Source organism: Lagenorhynchus albirostris, chromosome 13 (assembly GCF_949774975.1).
Source record: "Lagenorhynchus albirostris chromosome 13, mLagAlb1.1, whole genome shotgun sequence".
Taxonomy (NCBI): domain Eukaryota; kingdom Metazoa; phylum Chordata; class Mammalia; order Artiodactyla; family Delphinidae; genus Lagenorhynchus; species Lagenorhynchus albirostris.
Window position 1 is genome coordinate 70,441,786 of NC_083107.1, and position 14,678 is coordinate 70,456,463.

Here is a 14,678-nt window from a genome sequence, read left to right on the forward strand (position 1 = left end):
AGTAATAGCTACAGGAGAGAAAATAAGTACATTTTACAGATTAAAGTCACACAGGACTGATAAAAGTCTAAGAAAGCATATATTGATTAGTATTATAGGCCATGAAAACTATTAAGAGAAACCTGAAAACCATAAAGAAGAGAAATAAAATGTGCCTGATAACTTCTATCTTATCTGGCATTAGGTTGTTAGGGGACATTTTCTTTTTCATTTCCAAAAAATTCACTGTGTTTCTAGTACGGTGAAACTTAGTTTTCCCTTTTCTCTTGGAGATCATTTATTCCACTTTACTTAAATGAAATGTAGTAACAGGTGATTTTAATTTTCTGTATTTTCCAAATTATCTATAATGAATGTGCATTATCTTCACAATTAGAAAAATCTACAAATACCATTAAAAAAGGAAGAATCAGAAATCTGGGATCCAATGCCAAATCGTCACTTAAAAAGCAAATAATTAATTAGAAACAAAATAATAAGCAGAAATAAATGAACCCAGGTATCTTATATTATTGTTGCAGTGTAAGACTGCTCCAGGCATTAGAGTAAGTGTTTTAATGGTTATAATATTATGAATGATGAAAGAAGTGGTAAAATTAGGTTGAAGTCACTTTCTGGTCTAACTTGCAAAGCAACATGGCATGTCAATAAAGCCTTCATCAGAAAATGTCCGTTCAGGTTGAGGAGCTGATTAAAGCATACAGCTCCATAAAAATGAAAATTGCCAACCAGATGAAGTCTACTCTGGAAGAAACTGTGACATGATGACTTCCTGATAGAATCTGTCTTTATGTGAATTCCAACAGTGGGGTCTTGTTTCCTTATAACCTAATTACCCTTGCATGAGCTAACCACTGAGATTTTTAAGACAGAAAAACCCAAGTCTGGATCCATGAAGATGTCAACATCTGCTGCTAAACAGCAGTTTCTATCAATATTTATCCTTTTGGTTAGTATTTGCTCCCAATCCTTCTAGGTTCATTTTATGGAGAAGTGTTTTGTTCGAATCCTCTCTAAAATACCTCATCCCCCAAATTTTTGTGTAATTTGTTGGGAAACCACAAAAAAAGTGGTTGAGGGAAATCCCTGGTGGTCCAGTGGTTAGGACTTGGCGCTTTCACTGCCGTGGGCCCGGGTTCAATCCCTGGTCAGGGAACTAAGATCCCACAAGCTGCGTGGTGCAGCCAAAAAAAAAAAAAAAGTGGTTGAAGCAAAAATATTAAAGTACATGCAGAAGTTAAATAGGGAGGAAGTACTAGATAACACTTAGAAGCCTTCACCGTTCTTTTTATGTTTAGTTCCAATGGCTCTGGGTTCTTACACAAGGATCATTAAAACAAATAAAAACCAAAATGCTGATGCTCAGACTACGTGGAGAATGCAAGTTAGTTAAGATAACTAAGCAATGTGTGACTGGGTTTTGATCAGGTTTCAGGTACCATACACACAGTTTCATATCCAAGGCTTCTTAATACTGGTACTAATCAGGACAGCAATAAGAGTTTTCTACTTAGTCACCTGATATCTAATAGCAATGACAATAATAACAACAAAATGAAACAAAGAACCCTCAGCTTTACATCAAATATCAGTAAGGGGTATCACAAGTTGATTATAAATTCATTCTAGAAGAAAGCTACAGTACAAACATCATTAAAAGATCAGTTCACAGACCATTTCAAAGACACTCAAGTCAACACTTTAAGAAATACAGTTTGGGTTATGGGTTAGAGAAGTACTAACAATGCCTGGTTTTCTCACGTTACCTGAGGTGTAATTTGCTGCTGCATGCCTGATCTCATACTGATGCCAACAGGAGCGTTTGCTGCAAACTGGTTCAAGATGGCTTGCCGATTTTGGTGGATCAACTAGAGAAAAATGGAAACAATGAGATATATTTCTACATATAAACATATAGCATGGCCCTTTTAGAGTAACACAAACTTTGTATTGATTATTAAGAGGTGCTAGTATTGCAGGTTTAGTAAGATTACTTCCCATGTTTATTTGCCAAAAGGTTGGCAATTCCTAACATTTATCAAATATTTTCTGCCTACCGAACTCTAAACAGGGCAGAGCATTTAAAAGTAGAATACAGGACTTCCCTGGTGGCTCAGTGGTTAAGAATCTGCCTGCCAATGCAGGGGACACGGGTTCGAGCCCTGGACTGGGAAGATCCCATACGCCACGGAGCAACTAAACCCGTGCACCACAACTACTGAGGCTGCGCTCTAGAGCCTGCGAGCCACAACTACTGAGCCCGCGTGCCACAACTACTGAAGCCTGTGCACCTAGAGCCCGTGCTTCACAACAAGAGAAGCCACCGCAGTGAGAAGCCCATGCAATACAACGAAGAGTAGCTCCCACTCGCCGTTACTAGAGAAAGCCCGCGCACAGCAGCAAAGACCCAACGCAGCCAAGAATAAAAGAATAAATTAATTAAAAAAACAGTAGAATACATACACACAACATACATATATATATACGTACATACATATGTATAAATGCATATATACCTACATGCATAAATATATTATATGTGTATGTATTCTACTTTTAAATGCTCTGCTATATTGTGTTCTGCAGTGTTTATACATATATATACACACATAAACATGTTTATCATGCTTTTTAAAACATGTTAATACTTAGTTATTTCAGATTCACCAAGATGGTGGAGGAGTAGGAGGACACGGAGTTCATCTCCTTCCACAAATGCATTAAGAATACATGGAACAATTCTCACAGAACACCAGATGAACACTAGAAGACCTTGGACACCGGAAAGGACAGAAAAGATCCCTGCATAACTGGGCAGGATGAAAGAAAGAAGGGAAAAAGAAGAGGAGAGGAAGTGGGACGGGATCTGCACCCCTGGCGGGGAGCTGAAGCAGAAGAGAGGTTCCCGCATCCAGGAAAGCCCCCTCACCAATGGGGAAATCAGTTGGGACAGAAGGGGAGCATCTGAGGCTGTTGGAAGAGGGTGAAATGGCCAGTCTGTGGCAGACAGGACAGACCTACACAGATGGTCTGCACCACAGCCTTCCACACCCCAGACTGGGACGTGTGTCCGCCGGTGCACATGGGGGCTGAGAGCTGGAACATGGGGACTGGAGAGCAAACCTGCAGGGAGGACTGCTGTTGGCTGTGAGAAGATAGCCTAAAGGGACAGGAGGGAGGAAATCCACAATGAGGAATGCTTGTGGAGGAAACCCAGACTGCCATGGAAGCAAGGCACCTCTGTTGCGTGACGCACAGGGGGTGGAGCTGCCACTGCAGCCTCTCTCTCCCCACGTGCTGGGCCCCTGCCATTCCAGGTGCTAAAAAAAGCCCCCACCAGGGCTGACCTTCTTGCACCAGCTGCCAGGTGCTAGGAAAGCCTCCCACCGGGGCCAGATCTCTCGTGCCTGTAGCCACTGGCTTTGCCACACCCCTATCACTGCCAGGGCCCCCATGACCCAGGCAGTCGTGCCACCTCTATGCCCTGTCCTCACCAGGGCAGACCCAAGTGCTCCACGGCAGCCTCGGGGGCAGACTCCTGTGGGTGGCCAAAATGCAGAGGTGAGGCTAAAACCACAGCTAAGCCCCAGAGGCAGATCGACTAAGGAAGAGGAACAAAAATCTTTCCGTGCAGCTACACAAACCACAGATTAAATCCCTGCCTTCAGCTTGGTAAACCCTGCATCAATGGAATATCTGAATGGACAATGAGTGTTCCCACAACTGAAACTGGCCTAGCTCTAGCAGCTGTGGACTTTGGGGACTAGTACACATGGAAGCTGGGCCAGGTCAGGGTCTTAGCTGCCCCACAGTGTCCACAGAGGGACCAGAGACCTACCTAGAGGCTTTGGAGGGCTTCCTGGGGAGGTGAAGGTTGGCTGTGACTCACAGTGGGGGCAATGACACTGATAGCTGAGACCAGGAAAATATAATTTTTACTATTTTCTTAATGTTTTGTTTTGTTGCTGTTTTTCTATTATTATTTGTTCTTATTTTTATTTAGCTTTTAAAATTTTTTTATATTTTTAATTGTTTTATATTTCTATTTCTATGTTACTTTTTGTTGTTCTTTCTCTTTGTTTCTTTCCTTTGTTCTATTTTCTTTTTATCTTTTTTCCTTTGTTCTATTTGTTATCTTTTTTAAATCATTTTTTAAAAATCATTTTTGTGTGTTTGTTTTGTTTTCTTTGCTTTTTCCTTCAGTTCCCATTCTGCTTTTCTTTTGTTTTCTATTTTTTGTTTTTGTTGATTTTGTTTTTAATTGTTTGATTTCATTTTGAGGTTCTTTTGTTTGGTTGTTCTAGTTTTTTCTTCTCTGTTTTTGTTTCTTATTTTGTATGTGTGTATGTTTTCTTTGTTTTTGTTTGGTTTTGCTTTTACCATTTATTTGGGGTTTTGTTTGTTTGTTTGTTTTTAATTGTTTTTGTTGCTGTTTGCTTGCCCAGGAAATATTAATTGGCGAGAGCTCTCTTGGAGGTCTCCATCTCAACTCCAAGACCCAGCTCCCCCAACTGCTTGCAGGCTTCAGTGCTGAACGCCCCAAGCCAAACAACAAGCAAGACGGGAACACAAACCCACCCATCAGCAGATGGGCTGCCTCAAGTTGTACTAAGCCCACAGACACACCAAAACACACCACCAGACGTGGACCTGCCCACCAGAGGGACAAGATCCAGCTCCACCCACCAGAACACAGGCACAAGTCCCTCCCACCAGGAAGCCTACACAAGCAACTGGACCAACCTCACCCACTGGGGGCAGACACCAGAAGCAAAAGGAACTACAACCCTGCAGCTTGCGGAAAGGAGACCTCAAACAGAGTAAGCCAGACAAAATGAGAAGACAGAGAAATATGTTGCGGACAAAGGAGCAAGGTAAAAACCCACAAGACCAAATAAATAAAGAGGAAATAGGCAATAAACCTGAAAAAGAATCCAGAGTAATGATAGTAAAGATGATCCAAAATCTCAGAAATAGAATGGAGGAAATACGAGAAATGATTAACAAGGACCTAGAAGAGCTAAAGAACAAACAGTGATGAACAACACAATAACTGAAGTTAAAAATATACTAGAAGGAATCAACAGCAGAATAACTGATGAAGAAGAACTGATAAGTGAGCTGGAAGACAGAATGGTGGAAATAATTGCTGAGGAACAGAATAAAGAAAAAAGAATGAAGAATTGAGGACAGTCTCAGAGACCTCCGGCACAACATTAAATGCACCAATATTCAAAATTACAGGGGTCCTAGAAGAAGAAGAAAAAGAGAAAGGGTGTGAGAAAATATTTGAAAAGATTATAGTCGAAAACTTTCCTAACATGGGAAAGGAAATAGTTAATTCCAGGAAGCACAGAGCCTCCCATACAGGATAAACCCAAGGAGAAACATGCTGAGACACATATTAACCAAATTAACAAAAAATTAGATACAAAGAAAAAATATTAAAAGCAGCAGGGAAAAGCAATAAATAACATACAAGGGAATCTCCATAAGGTTATCAGCTGATCTTTCAGCAGAAACTCTGCAGGCCAGAAGGGAGTGGCAGGATATATTTAAAGTGATAGGGAGAAACCTACAACCAAAATTACTCTACCCATTAAGGCTCTCATTCAGATTTGATGGAGAAATCAAAAGCTCTACAGACAAGCAAAAGCTAACAGAATTCAGCATCACCAGACCAGCTCTGCAACAAATGCTAAAGGAACTTCTCTAGGCAGGAAAGACAAGAGAAGAAAAAGACCTACAAAAACAAACCCAAGGGGCTTCTCTGGTGGCGCAGTGGTTGAGAGTCCACCTGCCAATGCAGGGGACAAGGGTTCGTGCCCCGGTCCGGGAAGATCCCACATGCTGTGGAGCAGCTGGGCCCGTAAGCCATGGCCGCTGAGCCTGCGCATCCGGAGCCTGTGCTCCGCAACGGGAGGCCACAACAGTGAGAGGTCCGCGTACCACAAAAACAAAAAAAACAAACCCAAAACAATTGAGAAAATGATAATAGGAACACACATATCGATAATTACCTTAAATGTAAATGAATTAATGCTCCAACCAAAAGACAGACTGGCTGAATGGATACAAAAACAGGACCTGTATATACGTTGTCTACAAGAGACCTACTTCAGACCTAGGGACACATACAGACGGAAAGTGAGGGGATGGAAAAATATTCTATGCAAATGGAAATCAAAAGAAAGCTAGAGTAGCAATACTCATGTCAGAAAAAATAGACTTTCAAATAAAGACTATCACAAGAGAGAAGGAAGGACACCACATGACGATCAAGGGATCAATCCAAGAAGAAGATGTAATAATTGAAAATATTTATGCACTCAACACAGGAGCACCTCAATACATAAGGCAAATGCTAACAGCCATAAAAGGGGAATTGAGCAGTAACACAGTAATAGTGGGGGACTTTAGCACTCACTCCAATGGATAGATCATCCAGACAGAAAATTAATAAGGAAACACAAGTCTTAAATAACACATGAGACCAGATAGACTTAATTGATATTTATAGGAAATTCCATCTGAAAGCAGCAGAATACACTTTGTTCTCAAGTGCACACAGGACATTCTCCAGGAGAGATCACATCTTGGGTCACAAATCAAGCCTTGGTAAATTTAAGAAAACTGAAATTGTATCAACCATCACTTCTGACCACAATGCTATGAGATTAGAAATCAATTACAGGAAAAAGAACTGTAAAAATCACAAACACAGGGAGGCTAAACAATGTGCTACTACGTAACCAAGAGATCACTGCAGAAATCAAAAAGGAAATCAAAAAATACCTAGAAAAAAATGACAATGAAAACACGGTGACCCAAAACCTATGGGTGGCAGCAAGAGCAGTTCTAAGAGGTAAGTTTATAGCAATACAATCCTACATCAAGAAACAGGAAAAATCTCATATAAACAACCTAATCTTACACCTAAAGCAACTACAAAAAGAACAAACAAAACCAAAAATTACTAGAAGGAAAGAAATCATAAAGATCAGAGCAGAAATAAATGAAAGAGAAACAAAAAAAACAATAGCAAAAATCAATAAAACAAAGAGTTGGTTCTTTGAGAAGATAAACAAAATTGATAAACCTTTAGTAAGACCCATCAAAAAAAAAAGGGAGAGGACTCAAATCAATAAAATTAGAATTGAAAAAGGAGAAGTTTCAACTGACACCGCAGAAATACAAAGGATCCTAAGAGACTACTACAAGCAACTATATGCCAATAAAATGGACAACCTGGAAGAAATGGACAAATTCTTAGAAAGGTACAACCTTCCAAGACTGAACCAGGAAGAAATAGAAAATAGGAACAGACCAATCACAAGCACTGAAATTGAAACTGTGATTAAAAATCTTCAAACAGGGCTTCCCTGGTGGCACAGTGGTTGAGAGTCCACCTGCGGATGCAGGGGACACTGGTTCGTGTCCCAGTCCGGGAGGATCCCACATGACGCGGAGTGGCTGGGCCCGTGAGCCATGGCTGCTGAGCCTGTGTGTCCAGAGCCTGTGCTCCGCAACGGGCAAGGCCACAGCAGTGAGAGGCCCACGTAACACAAAAAAAAAAAAAAAAAAAAATCTTCAAACAAACAAAAGTTCAGGACCAGAAAGCTTCACAGGCGAATTCTATCAAACATTTAGAGAAGAGCTAACACCTATCCTTCTCAAACTTTTCCAAAAATTTGCAGAGGGCAGAACACTCCCAAATTCATTCTACTAGGCCACCATCACCCTGATACGAAAACCAGACAAGGATCTCACAAAAAAATGAAAATTACAGGCCAATATCACTGATGAATATAAATACAAAAATCCTTAAAATACTAGCAAACTGAACCCAGCAACACGTTGAAAAGATCATACACCATAATCAAGTGGGATTTATATCAGGGATGCAAAGACTCTTCAATATATGCAAATCAATAAATGTGACACACCATATTAACAAACTGAAGAACAAAAACCATATGATCATCTCAATAGATGCAGAAAAAGCTTTTGACAAAATTCAACACCCATTTATGATAGAAAACACTCCAGAAAGTGAGCATAGAGGGAAACTACCTCAACATAATAAAGGCCATATATGACAAATCCACAGCAAACATTATTCTCAATGGTGAAAAACTGAAAGCATTTCCTCTAAAATCAGGAACAAGACAAGGGTGCCCACTCTCACCACTATTATTCAACATAGTTTTGGAAGTCCTAGCCACAGCAATCAGAGAAGAAAAAGAAATAAAACGAATCCAAATTTACCAAGAAGAGGTAAAACTGTCATTGTTTGCAGATGACATGATACTATACTAAGAAAATCCTAAAGATGCCACCAGAAAACTATTAGAGCTCATCAAGGAATTTAGTAAAGTCACAGGATACAAAGTTAATACACAGAAATCCCTTGCATTCCTGTACACTAACACTGAAAGATCAGAAAGAGAAATTAAGGAAACAATCTCATTCACCACTGCAACAAAAAGAATAAAATACCTAGGAATAAACCTACCTAAGGAGGCAAAAGACCTGTATGCAGAAAACTATAAGATACTGATGAAAGAAATCAAAGACAACACTAACAGATGGAGAGACACACCATGGTCTTGGATTGGAAGAATTAATATTGTGAAAATGACTATACTACCCAAAGCAATCTACAGATTCAATGCAATCCTTTTCAAATTATCAGTGGCATTTTTCACAGAACTAGAGCAAAAAAATGTTACAATTTGTATGGAAACACAAAAGACCTCGAACAGCAAGAGCAATGTTGAGAAAAAAAAAAAAATGAAGCTGGAGGAATCATCCTCCCTGACTTCAGACTATACTACAGGGCTACAGTAATCAAGACAGTATGGTACTGGCACAAAAACAGAAATATAGATCAATGGAACAGGATAGAAAGCCCAGAGATAAACCCACACACCTGTGGTCACCTAATCTATGAGAAAGGAGGCCAGAATATACAATGGAGAAAAGATAGGCTGTTCAATAAGTGGTGCTGGGAGGGCTTCCCTGGTGGCGCAGTGGTTAAGAATCTGCCTGCCAACGCAGGGGACACGGGTTCGAGCCCTGGTCCAGGAAGATGCCACATGCCACGGAGCACCTAAGCCCGTGCGCCACAACTACTGAGCCTGTGCTCTAGAGCCCACGAGCCACAACTACTGAAGCCCACGTGTCTAGAGCCTGTGCTCCGCAATGAGAAGCCACCACAGCGAGAAGCCCGTGCACCACAATGAAGAGTAGCCCCCGCTCGCTGCAACTAGAGAAAGCCTGCGCAGCAATGAAGACCCAATGCAGCCAAAAATAATAAATAAATAAATACATTTATTAAAAAAAAAATAAGTGGTGCTAGGAGAACTGGACAGCTACATGTAAAAGAATGAAATTACAACAGTCCCCAACACCATACACAAAAATAAACTCAAAATGGATTAAAGGCCTAAATGTAAGGCCAGACACTATAAGACTCTTAGAGGAAAACACAGGAAGAACACTCTTTGACATAAATTGCAGCAAGATCTTTTTTGACCCACGTCCTAGAGTAATGGAAATAAAAAGAAAAATAAACAAATAGGACCTAATTAAACTTAAAAGCTTTTGCACAGTAAAGGAAACCATAAACAAGACGATAAAACAACCCTCAGAATGGGAGAAAATATTTGCAAATGAAGCAACTGACAAAGGATTACTCTCCAAAATATATAAACAGCTCATGCAGCTCAGTATCAGAAAAACAAACAACCCAATCAAAAAATGGGCAGAAGACCTAAATAGACATTTCTCCAAAGAAGGCATACAGATGGCCAACAAACACATGAAAAGATGCTCAACATCACTAATTATTAGAGAAATGCAAATCAAAACTACCTTGAGATATCACCTCACACTGGTCAGAATGGCCATCATCTCAAAATCTACAAACAACAAATGCTGGAGAGGGTGTGGAGAAAAGGGAACCCTCTTGTGCTGTTGGTGGGAATGTAAACTGATACAGCCACTATGGAGAACAGTATGGAAGGTCCTTAAAAAACTAAAAATAGAACTACCACATGACCCAGCAATTCCACTACTGGGCATATACCTAGAGAAAACCATAATTCAAAAAGACACATGCACCCCAATGTTCACTGCAGCACAATTTACAACAGCCAGGACATGAAAGCAATCTAAATGTCCATTGACAGATGAATGGATAAAGAAGATGTGGTACGTATATACAATGGAATATTACTCAGCCATAAAATGGAACGAAATTGGGTAATTTGTAGAGACGTGGATGGACCTAGAGACTGTCAGACAGAGTGAAGTAAGTCAGAAAGAGATAAACAAATATCATATATTAATGCATAATATGTGGAATCTGAAAAAATTGGTATAGATGATCTTATTTACACAGCAGAAATAGAGACACAGACTAGAGAACACACGTATGGATACCAAGGGGGACGTGGGGGTGGGGGTGGGAGGAATTGGGAGATTGGGATTGACATATATACACTATTGATACTATGTATAAAACAGATAACTGAAGAGAACCTACTGTACAGTACAGGGAACTCTACTCAATGCTCTGTGGTGACCTAGATGGCAAGGAAATCCAGAAAAGAGGAGATATATGTATACGTATAGCTGATTCACTTTGCTGTACGGTAGAAACTAACACAACATTGTAAAGCAAGTATACTCCAATAAGAATTTTTTAAAAAAACTTAGTTATTTCAGACACATGCAATAATGGAGAGAAAAGAAACATTGGCCCTAGGTCTTAAACTGTTGTGAGTAAAAAAGTAAATATACAATAGGGAACATTCTATAAAGGTCTGGAAGATGAATGGAAAAGTTGAGGTACTTCTGACTTGGAGGGTACCTGTCTGATGGGTACATATTTGGGGAAAATCCGACGTAATTTCATTAGCTGGAGAGAAGTATATAAGAAACAAATGGTCTGAGAAAATGGACTATTTATTTAACTAGAAGAAGTAATTACTTTAGACCAGCATTTCCCAAATTGGTGTTCTAAAGAACATTGTTCTGCAGGATATTAATAGATGTGCCAGGAAAATAGCATGCTGTGCTGTATTAAGCATTGGAAATAATGGGTTACACAAGGTGAAACAGATTTCTTTACTGTATTAATTCTATGAGCCTTTAATTGGCCAAAGCACAGTGCAGAGCTCCCAAGAAGGGGATAAACTATGCAATTTATCATGAACCTTTCTTTCTTACATATAGCCATTAACATTTATTATTATCTCCTAGAACAATCTTCTATGGAACATTAGTTTGAAAGATAATATCTATATCAGGCTTAGGATTCCAGGTCATTGGCATGCCTTAACTTTATCAAATAACAAAACAAGCATCCTTAGAAGTGATATCTCCTGATAAACAACCTATTGCTTAAAGGATTTCTTACTCAACGATTTGATACGAATAAACTTCTCAGAGAGATAACAGTAATAATATCATACTGTTTTGTGTTTATACGGTACTTAATAATATATAAATTATTTATAAAATACATGGACATATCAATGTATTTTATTATATTCATATTTAATACATTTAATATATTTTAATATACTATTTGCAAACTAGAAAGCCTATGAAAATTTTATAAGAGAATCCAAAGAGCTGCAAACAGCTATCTCCAAAAAGCTCAATTCTCAACTCTAGTTTCATTCATTTTTTGACTCCCATTAGATTAGAAAACAAATTGATTTGGAGGGAAAAGCCCAATATAATATAAATATTAAAATTACAACTTTCAGGCACTGTGGAATAGGATAAAACATTCAGAATCACGTCAAAAATAAAGATAAGCAATATTATGGTTCTAAAAGGCTCTTAAGTATGAAAATCTACATACTTCTTAAACTCAACAGACCTTGCACATAAGTTTAAATGAACCATAAGTTTTACAAAGATTTATCAAAAAACTCAGTATATGCAAGATAGTATATAAAGTTTTCAGGCTACAAAAGTGAGCAAATTTCTATTTTCTGGGAACTCTCTGTTCAGTGGCAGAGGCCAATACAGAAGTGCAACGCACAAGCACTATACTGCATATATAGAGATATGTAGAGCAGCACTGGGGGAGCAACTAACTTAGCCTAGGACCTGAAGGCAGGGACCAAGAGCATGAGTGAGCTCAATGGAACCTTGAAAGGTGAGAATGCCAGGTGGCAAAGAGGATGGCAGAGTTAACTCAAGGCAGAAAGAACAGCAAGTCTAAAAACAGAAGAGAAGGCAATGAGGATAGGTGAAAATACATTAATACTTAGCGATGAAGAGAAGTAAAATTGCCAGAAGTGTGGGAGTTGGGATTCCAAACTTACAGCTTTATATATTCTTTGAATTGTGAGATAACATGAAAATGAAATGGGTGGGGACAGAGGAAAAATGTTTGAGAAGTAGTACAAGTGAGAAAAGAACCTTAGAAAATAAATCAAAACCTTAGAAAATAAATAGGTTACTTTTAGAAGTAGAAGGAATTATTCTAAAAGTAGCAATCTACAAGGACTTTCTGTTAAAAGAAAAATTATTCCTGCCCTTGGAAAAACTCAGTTTATCTTCCCCTCCCCTTGACTGTGTGTACAACCTAACTAATGCTGTGTACAACAGTCTCACTCTAAACTGCTTCTTCTTTCTGATTACTAAAATGTTACCCATTTTCCAGTAAGCAGGTCAAATTCTACTTCTTCCAAGGAAGTCTTCCTAAAAGGATCACCATACCCTTTATCTCCTCCAAAACCTTAACCTTTGGGGGTTAGGGAGTGGGAAGAGAGAAGCTGGTAATCCTTAGATTAGAGCTGGTTACACAAATTCAAAAGCCTTTAAAGGTCACATTGCCAGGCTTGTGTTACTAAAGGAGATGTGGTGCTTGAGGCCAGTGGAAGAGCACAAACCCAGCCTATATGTGTAAAATGCACACATGTGCACACATACACAATTCAGGCTTGCTGTCACTTTATCTGCCTGAATGGATTTTTTTCCAGTGCCTTAGCAAGAAGCCCTTCTACAGTAAACCTGAAAGATGATTATCTGGCCAAGAGGTTCTCAACCAGGGGTGACTTCTGCCCCATAAGAAAGAGTTGGCAATATATGACGACATTTTTAGTTACCACAGCTTGGGGAGGGGTTGCTACTAGTATCTGGTGGGTAGAGGCCAGGGATGTTGCTAAACATCCTTCAATGTACCAGTCCCCAAAGGCTCATAGTGATGAGGTTGAGAACCCTGATTCAGCCACCACATACATTCTTGCCAAAACAAAGAGTTCTTTAAGGAAGCTTATTCTTTTATCAGGCAGTTTTCATTGCCAGAAACGTTTGCTTTCTGGGATTTAAAAAAAATACTCTTTCTGATCCACAGTTGGTTTAATCTGCAGATGTGGAACCTGCAGATACAGAGGGCTGACTGTACACTATGTTTTGAATACCCCAAGCTGATTGTATGTTCTGAAAATTGCCTATATCTTTTATTCTTTGTATTCATCTCAGTAACTAGTATAGTCCCCCTAAATATATTTTGTGAAAAATTCAATACAGGGGAACTATTAAGTATTTCTTATTGTGCTATCTAATAATGAATGACAAGTTATAACAAAAAGTAGTTTATCTTAAATAATACTCAGAACGTATTATTGTTTCCTTTGTTTCTGTTTTCTTCTTTCTCTTCCCTTAATTCCTCTTTGTGTCCTTTATTCCACTCCAGCATTTAAAAATTATTCCTTAGTCTACCATTAAAAATATTTTTGGGCTTCCCTGGTGGCACAGGGGTTGAGAGTCCGCCTGCCAATGCAGGGGACACAGGTTCGTGTCCCAGTCCGGGAAGATCCCACATGCCGCGGAGCAGCTGGGCCCGTGAGCCATGGCCGCTGAGCCTGCGCGTCCGGAGCCCGTGCTCCGCAACAGGAGAGGCCACAACAGTGAGAGGCCCGCGTAACGCAAAAAAAAACCAAAAAACAATTTTTCATCCTATGTCAACTCTCCCTTTCATCATCTTCCTCCTTTTAAGTGGAATGGAAGCACATTTTATATTATTTGTTATATTTACTGAATATAATTTTATAATAATAGCTAGTATTTACTAAGTGGGACTACATACCAGGCACTGTGCTAAGAGCTTTACATCTATGCTCTACATCTATTATCTCATTTAATCTACACAACACCTACGAGGTAAAGGAATTATTTATTAGATTCTTTTTACAGATGAGGAATCAGAGGCTTTAAAAGGCTCAATAAATTGACTATCAACCCACCTGAAATAAGGTTAAAACTAGGACTTGAAACTAGAGCTAACTCTTACAGCCGTCTTATTATGCTGCCTGTCTAAAATAATTTAGCTCCTTCTTCCTCTTCCTTTGTCTATTAGTAAGGCTCCAGGGAATTTCTTTAAATGTTTTTTTAAAAATTCAAAGCAATATAGACATATGGTTAAAAAAATACAAAAGATTAATAACAAGAAGCAACAATCTACAGTCCCGGTCCTGCTTCCCAGAAACAATACTTTTAACAGTTTGGGTTTTGGGTTCTTGATGATTATCCCTATAACTGCTGCTTATACAATCTTAAATATTTATATCATTATACCTACTCATTATTTGTCATGCGAGAAAATACTTAACTCATCCACAACTCCCAGGACCCCCAAACTATCCCTTCCT

General features: G+C 39.1%; 1 protein-coding gene across 5 annotated transcripts in view; it reads right to left on the minus strand.

Moving 5' to 3' along the window:
• NCOA1 (nuclear receptor coactivator 1) overlaps positions 1–14,678 on the minus strand; it is a 262,035-nt gene that overhangs the window by 27,995 nt on the left and 219,362 nt on the right. For all 5 annotated transcript variants that reach the window (XM_060168750.1, XM_060168748.1, XM_060168749.1 and 2 more), the window contains exon 17: positions 1,767–1,868. In XM_060168750.1, coding sequence (XP_060024733.1) covers positions 1,767–1,868 — 102 coding nt within the window. The remainder of the gene's footprint in view (positions 1–1,766; positions 1,869–14,678) is intronic.